This window comes from Erigeron canadensis, chromosome 7 (genome assembly GCF_010389155.1).
Source record: "Erigeron canadensis isolate Cc75 chromosome 7, C_canadensis_v1, whole genome shotgun sequence".
In the NCBI taxonomy this organism is placed as follows: Eukaryota; Viridiplantae; Streptophyta; class Magnoliopsida; order Asterales; family Asteraceae; genus Erigeron; species Erigeron canadensis.
This window is the reverse complement of record NC_057767.1, coordinates 3,757,738-3,766,196: the sequence shown is the minus strand read 5'-3', so window position 1 is coordinate 3,766,196 and position 8,459 is coordinate 3,757,738. Positions and strand designations below refer to the sequence as shown.

Here is an 8,459-nt window from a genome sequence, read left to right as displayed (position 1 = left end):
TTTTTATATATGCATGAGACAATCCCATAGAGTATACATGCTTCAAAGCATAAATAAAATTACAGATGACACATTCAAGGGTCTACACAATCAGAGCTAGCGCCTTTTGAGCATGTTTCACTGTCGTCTTCACTTTTTAGCCTTTGAAGGTTTGAGTTTGTCCAGTTGTGACCAAAATTCGTCTATCTTTATAACCTTGTGATCTATAAATCCATAAAAGAAAAATCAGGTAATTAATTAAGTACAAAATGAATAAGAAAAAGTTAAATAAAACATTAACTAGAAAGCGATAAAAAACAATTTTTTCTCTCTAATGTTTACCGGCATCAAGCAAATAGTCGTCATTTGCATCTGAATTTATATCATCACCATTCTCTGACTGAGATTCAACGTTACTCTTCCTTTGTAGCTGCTCCAAGGAAAGTTGTGGAAAACTTTCTTCCATCAATATTAAATCTACAAATCCATAACGATATAAGTATCTAAAATATCAAGACATCACAAAAAATAAAAAATTAACTCGAGGTCTAATCTTTACTGGTTTCTTTAGCAGACGGGTTTGCACGTTTATCCAGTATTTTTTCACCGGCGGGCAGATCAGGGTTCACATTTTTATCCAATATTTGTTCACTGGTTTCTTCAACTTGTTTTCCCCATATCTGCAATAAATTGTTATGTATTTAGAATTAAAAACATAAATGTTAAAGTATATGTTTAAAAGAGCCCAATTTTCTTACCTTGAGTTTCTGTTTTCTGGCAAGCTGCTCGGCTTGAGCAAGAAGGTGAGCATCTGTCATATTATTTGTTCGAAAGAAAGTCTGAAGCATTGCAAGACCGGCTTCCAAAAGTGTGACACCGGCATTCGTATTTGATTCCCATAGAGAACCCAAGAAAGTCCCATTCTTATCAACCGTTTCTACTTCAATCTACGACACCCAAATCAAAATACAAAATGTACTAAATTTAGTATAAACAAAAATAGATACGGTATACATGTAATACATAATATTAATAGGTAGATGAAGTTGTACCTCGACATCCCTCTGCATTAGTTTCCTTCTCATTAGTGAAATAGCTTCATCAGAATAAGCCTCCTCCCGACCGGGGCATCTAACACCAGATAATGAGAAAGTAATGCTGCACGCTTCCTTTGGAACATGAAGTTTAAATCGGTGGCCACTTAGTACGTATTCAACAATAGCAGCCGTCCTCCTGCTACGTTGCAAAGATGGCAAATACTCTTTGGCTTTCTTTGCTGATTCCTGAAATGATTACAGTTAGAAACAATTGAGTAATTAGCATTTACATATACACCAGTACTACTCGTAAAACTAGTACTATTAATCATGAACAAATAATTAATGTGAATTAGCTTCTAACCTTTGTTAAATCTTTAACATGCATAACTGGAGAATCTTTAGAAGAATGAATCCCCTTCTTGTTAGCTTCAGCCCGTGACTGCGCAGCAAGAAGTTTCTCGTAATAGTGTGATCTTTCCTCAAAATCTCTATGTCCAACGACAGTGCCAAAACCTCTAGAAATAATAAGTTCAGCAACATTTACACCAGTCTGCTGACCACCTGATGAGGATACATTCTCACTGTCCTTCCCTTGTGACAACAAGAAAACTGACCCGAAGCCCATTACTCGTGTATCTGTTGACCCGTTGGCTGTGGGGACCCGCCCAGAGTATTCCATTGAAACTTGTACCTAAAGGACAAGGTAACATATTTAAAATTATACTCTAATGAATATGCATTTAAAAGTAGTCTAAGAAAAGCTAGATATTATCAGCCAAATCCTCTGTTATTCATTTAATCTGACTATGTAGATAACATTTTACTTACATGACGGCCAATTAGCCTTGTTCTTAGAAGTTCCTTTGCTTCACGGGCATAAGGATCAGGCTTTACATCCATTATCGGATTTCCCATTTTAGGACACCTTGTGCTAGATAGGTTTACTCGCCTTTCTGAGGCCGGGCTTCCATATGGTACAGAGTCATCCGCAACAATGATGCAGTCCCCACTAACAACTTCAATAACCTTTCCAGTGAAGTTGTTTGAAATTGCCTTTGAATCCGTAGCTGGTGGAACATAGTTTGCCCACATCCTCAACTTATTCTTCTTTGCTTCAAGTTCCGCAGCCTTCAACTTCCATCGGGCTTCAAGTTCCATCATATTTGCACTCCACTCAACATACTTTGCAAACCCCTGAAAAGGCGCGATAAATTGTTTACACACATTTTAATCCATCGTAGTTACACATATATTATCTAAACATTTGTAACTATGAATCACATCTTACGTTTTCAATAAGCTCAAGTGCAAGGTCTTTTGCTTTTTCACCATCAGGATAATACACGGAACCAATTAAATTGCTATTCTTGTCAACACCCTCTAAGACAATCCGGACCTGTACATAACTTTTGTTAGTAGACCGTAAAAAACGAGAAAAGTTTATAAGGGGAGCGAAGGTAACAATTATGCATAGTGATAAAGCCACAACTTACATCTCGACTTAGTACACGAATCTCAGTATAATGTTTAGCTTCCCTTCCAAAGGGTTCAGGGTTTACTTCCGTGTTAGTTAATGCAGATGATTTAGTAGATTCATTGATAACCCTTCTTCTCATTGATGGTGCCTAGTAAGCAATCAAACAAATTAATTTAGTGTCTATGTTTAATTATATATGTATATATATATACAGTATATAAGAACAATTAGCAAAGAAATATTGATTACGGGCCATATATACCTGGATTCCAGCAACCAACACTTGAACAAACTGAAACTCGGGAAGCAGATAAGCATATAGGCAGCTCCCATCACGAACGTGCTCAACAATTGCTTTCATCGATCTTCCTTTATTTGCAGCTAAGAAGCCGTTTGCATCAAAATCGGCTGAAGGTGGAAGATTCCTGATGGCATCTGCAGTAGCACCAGGAGACTAAAACCAACAAAGTAAGCAACAAATATATACAATAAATTTTAACAAACTTTTCTTGATAAATCAAATTAGGCGTATATAAGTCATGGTAACGAACCTTGTTCCATAGGCCCTTGCCTTGTTCCCTGGCTTGTTCTTCGAGGCGTAGCAACTCAGTGTGCTCGGGAGTAGTCCCCTGTTCTCTAGCCTCCTTAACCTGATACCGCAAATCAGTTTCGTTCATATAAGGTGAAATGACCCATATGCCAGATTATGGGTAATTAAGAGATAACAAAGTTGAAGAACATATATATACCTTGGCCCAACCATTTTTAACAACTTCCTTAGCAATGTTTGTCGAATCAATGAAGACGCTGCAACATTCTCGGGAATAATTTGGGATAGTGTATTCTGTTTTGAATACGACAACCTATACATATATAGCAAACAGAAATAAGTTGATTTATACATCTTGATACAAGTTTTTGACATACAAAGATTGATTAAACACAACATGATTACATATATAAATGTTTGATTGTTTTCATGAATATTAAGTACTACCTTTCCTATACACAGATTCCGTAAAAATTCTTTGCTTTTCCATGCGAACTGTTCGTCATTGCCTTCTTTGCGCGCCTATACAGAAATAAATAAGAGATCAGTTCCTCAACTTAAAAAAGGATTTCATCAACTAAAAATTAAAACATAAAATAAAAAACGCTTATAAAAACCAATTTTTCGGTTCTTAAAACTTATAACCGTTTTGTAAACACTTTAATACTGTAGAGGTTTGTTACAATTAGGAGAAAAAATAAACATAATACAAAAGGGAAAAAAGAGTTTTTTATAAAAAGAAACCAAGACTCCCAATTGAAGTCAATGCGTTGACCACAAAACCAAATCAGTCAATCCAGGTACAAAAGATATATGGTCTAAGTTATCAAAAAAGGTCTTTAAAGAATTAATTTGGCATTCAACATAAAAGCTAAGTTTCAAATATCACTACAGCATTTGTTCACACTTTTAGATGAGTGTGAACAAATTAAAAATTTTGTATATTGAATTAAAAGTGTGTGGAAATTTCTCCACACTAAAAAGTGTGTAGAAATACTTTCATAATTATTTTGTCACACTCCATTTGTCCACGGTAACTAAAAAAGTTACCGTGAACAAATGAGGTGTGACAAAATAACTATGAAAGTTCACACTTTATACACACTTTTTAGTGTGGATAAATTTCCATACACTTTTAATTTAATATATTTCTACCCACTAAAAAGCGTGACAAAATTTTTAATTTGTTCACATTCACCTAAAAGTGTGAACAAATGCAATATTGTTTGTAATGTATCATACATATGTTAATTATCTTTGTCCAAAATTCTAGTTTTCATTGATATTAGACATCAATTGAAGCATAAATTAAACTTAAACATAAACATATATATGTATATATACCAATCGTGGCGCGACAAGATAAGCCAAAGCGATATTCTTCTCAGGCGGGATCTCGGCCCCCTTTGCAATCCCCATAACCACCATTGTATCACCGGATAAAACGGCCTTCACTCGGCCTTTCAACCATCCAGACGAACTACTTGTTGATTTTGCCATAACTATCTAAACTTCACTTCTTAATATCTACAAATTATACACAACAAAAGAAAATTAAAGTAGCTCTATATATATTCATGTAACATGCATCAATATATACAAGAATTTTACATATATGGCTAATATATGTATTATTGGCTAGTAACTTATAAGTAATTGATCAACTAATTAAATCTTATCTACTGAACAAAATAAATAAATTACTACCTCAAACGTACTTTTGGAGAAAGCTCTTAAACCTTTGATCGAGGTTCTCGTAACTTAATTTACGAGGATACGAAACTCTAATTAATTAATCTACTCATACTTTTTTAGGTTTATTATGTGTACGTACGCGCATTAATGATCAAGTATATATATAGGTAGATTTCGGACATTCATATGGAAACCAAATATGTATCAAACTCTAATTAATACCCTTCTTTTATTTTTTTACGGAGTATTTACAAAATTTCATTAATATAATATAGTAATAATTAATTAATAAAATACAATATTATATGATGAAAAATAAAAAATACGGAGTAATAATAATTATAAAAAAATTTATTTAAATGAGGAAAGTATATTTTTGTTTAACATATAAAGTGGGTACCAAATAACAAATTTAGACTACTAAGTATATTAAATTAGTTAGTTTAGTTAATTAGCCCTTATATAGATCGTGTTGTACACGCAATATTTTATAAATATTTTAATTTTAATAATTGAAAAGTATTTTGACAATTTTGTTTATGTTCCACTAGCACAGTACCCGCGTAATGCGCGCGGTGATCATGACGGAGACGGTGCGGTGATGGGGCGAATGTTGGTGGTAAAGGCGACGTTAAATGATGTAGATAATTGATGTAAAATAACTGATATAAAAGGTTAATAGAGCTATTTTAAAAATAAAAAACTAATAGTGTAATTTAATTACTTTAACATCAATTACTTTACATTCAACACCATTATATTGTCGCCCCTACCACCCCGCGCCATTATCATCATCGCGGCCGAATTGTACGGACATATGACTCGTGTATATAAACCAATTTAAGGTTATTTGCATAAAGTATTTCCACTACAAATTATATCACAATTCTCCACGCTTTTAGTTAACAATTTGTTCATGCTTTTATCTATGTAAAATTATATTGAACTACAAGTGTGTAAAAAATTATTCACACTAAAAATTGTGATATTAAGTGTGAATTTTCATATTTAATTTGTCACACAATATTTGTCTACACTAAATTTTTAGTTGATGTGAACAAATATGGTGTAATAAATTAAATATGAAAGTCCATATTAAAAAGTGTGAACTGTTTTAATAGCATGGATAAATTTTAAACACTTTTAATTTAACATAACTTTACACATACAAATGTGAATAAAAAAATTAATTTGTTCATACAAGCTAAAAGTATGAATAATTGTAATATTATTTGTAGTGTTCTTTTAATGTTCTCTCGAGATAATTAATTAACTAAATGTTGTAAACTTATATAAAATTGAAATAATGATTTTATGTCATATTCTTATGTATTTTCAGTTTAATTTCTCATTGATTATTTTATTTGAATCTTAATCAACACTAAGTGTAAGATTTATTATATTTTTATAAATTATTGAGTATATCTAAATTTATTAAGGGATAATGGCATACGAATGTAACCACCTATGACCAAATGGTTATGTAATGTAGTGACTTATTCAGGTGACTATGTAATGTATGCACCTATATTTTCTTGGTTATTGTAACATTCGAGAAATTTGACTTTTGTTGACCCGTTAGTTTTGTGTACATTTGATTAATAATGATCATTTACTCTATATATGATCGAGTTTGGCTATGATTTAATTGTGTTCAAGGTGAATATACATTTTATATATATATAATGATCATTTTTAATCAAGTTGTGTTTACATAATATTCAAGGTGTTTTATGAGATCGAATGGTCGTTAATGTAACGGTCGATTGCTAACTTGTGGTGTAACTAGATTGATTAAGTAAATGAACTATCCATGGGTCAACCCATATCCTAGACCCATATCCATGACCCAACCAAAGTCTTACACCTCTCTCCCTCTCATTCATTCATTTTCCTTATATCTTTCTCTCTATTAAATGCAAGAGCATTTAACTCTCTTGCACTCTCCTCCTTCTCTCTAAAATTAATACATTAAATTAAATGTTTCAAACAAGATTTTGTTAGGGTTATTCATCTATATCATCATCTTATCAACATATCAAAATTTGGGTTTATAAGTGCAAGAAATCATCCAATTCGGGTTATTTTCGGGTTTGACACTTTGGTAGAAGATTTGGTAAGTTAAAACTATCTCATATTCACCATTACATTTTTATAATCATGTTTCTAATCATATTCAAGTGTTTCCGGGTCACGAATTGAGCCAAAAGTCGAATTAGGGTTCTTGTTGATAAATGGGTCAAAAACAAATTTTTCTTGTTAATTTGATAATGGGTCGAAATGATGAAGTGGGTTATGCCCAACCATGTCTAAGAATACTTGTGTATACCTTAAGTGAGTCTTTTTCCCTTCAAAAATTGGTTTAGGTCGATTTAGGGTTTTGGTGTTCTTGGTGAAGTCTTGGCCGAAAATCAACATCTAATTGATGTTATGGAATGAAATTGTGGGTTGGGAATTGTTTACCCACGTCCATTTATGTGTGTTTGAGCTTCACAAAGTCGAATTTGAGGTTAAGTGTTAGTTTTGGGGGTTCATGGGTCGGTTTTGAAGGTCTTGGGGTAGTGTTTGGCTCATTTGGGGGCTGCTGGTCGACCAGGTGCAGACCTGGGCTTGCTGGGCAGTAATTCCAGGCTGCGGCGCAGTGGCTGGTCAGGATCCTTGACTGCTGCGCAGTGAAGAAACACTGCTGCGCAGTCTGTTACTGCGGCGCAGTTGGTGCCTTTATTTATTGAAACATTTCCTAGCTCGACTTTAGTTATCCTAGGATCGTCCCGAACTTTCCGAAATGTCCTCTTATGACCTTATTGGTGCTCTACACAAGACAAACCATTCGTTCAAAGTCGTGAGTCAGTTTTGGAACCAAAATTGAGATTTTAACTCAAACTATATACATATATATACATATATCTTTTGATCCGTAAGTCCGTTTTGGACGTATGACCTATCGTTGAAATCGTGGGAGAGTCTACTTTCTCATGGTATAATCCTTTTGAAGTAAATCCATTTCCATTTCTAAAAATGTCTTGTCAAAGTGTCTTGTTCTTACTCGGAAAAGTTGTTTAAGCGTTTGTGGGTTTGTGACTCGGTTTAAACTTACTAAATCAACTTGTTTAGGGTTATAGAGTTGACTTTGGTGATATTATGATATACATTCATAGGTTGTGGACTCGTAGCGGTCGGTGAGCGTTAATAACCCTTTGTTAACTCGTTATTGTTGCTTGGAAACCAAGGTGAGTTCATAGCCCCTTTCTTTACATGATTTTGGGGTGAAAAGTGTACATCGTGTTCATAGTTTAGTTTGATCGTTATATGTTCCTTTATGTATGTCATCAAGGTTGTGTGGTTGTTTGGCTAGTTTATCAAGGTTATATGCTCGTTTGAATCATGAATCAAGGTTATATGATTGTTTGGCTAGTGTATCAAGGTTATGTGTTTGTTTGAATTGTGAATCAAGGTTGTGTGATTGTATATGTTTGTATCAAGGTTATGGGGTTCATTAAATGATCCAATCAAGGTTTCAAGGCTTGGTGTTCGTTTAACGATCCCAATTATGAGATCATTTAATGACCCAATCAAGGTTTCAAGGTTGTATGATCGTTTATCGATCCAAATCAAGGTTTCAAGGTTTTATGATCATTTAATGATATAATTATGTTCATATCAAGGTTAAACGGTTATTATCCCGACACTTGTTTCTTATAGTCAAAACCTACGAACT

At 33.5% G+C, this 8,459-nt stretch overlaps 1 protein-coding gene across 1 annotated transcript; it reads right to left on the bottom strand.

Annotated features, from left to right (window-relative positions):
* Window positions 1-310: 310 nt before the first annotated feature.
* LOC122608767 (ribonuclease TUDOR 1-like) lies at window positions 311-4,546 on the bottom strand. Its single transcript, XM_043781857.1, has 13 exons — window positions 4,391-4,546; window positions 3,494-3,568; window positions 3,246-3,359; window positions 3,048-3,146; window positions 2,759-2,950; window positions 2,513-2,644; window positions 2,308-2,415; window positions 1,848-2,213; window positions 1,381-1,710; window positions 1,032-1,262; window positions 738-926; window positions 539-659; window positions 311-456 (listed from the first exon to the last, which is right to left on the bottom strand). Exons 1-13 carry the CDS (start codon window positions 4,544-4,546, stop codon window positions 311-313), a joined length of 2,259 nt encoding a protein of 752 aa, XP_043637792.1.
* Between the last annotated feature and the right edge of the window lie 3,913 nt (window positions 4,547-8,459).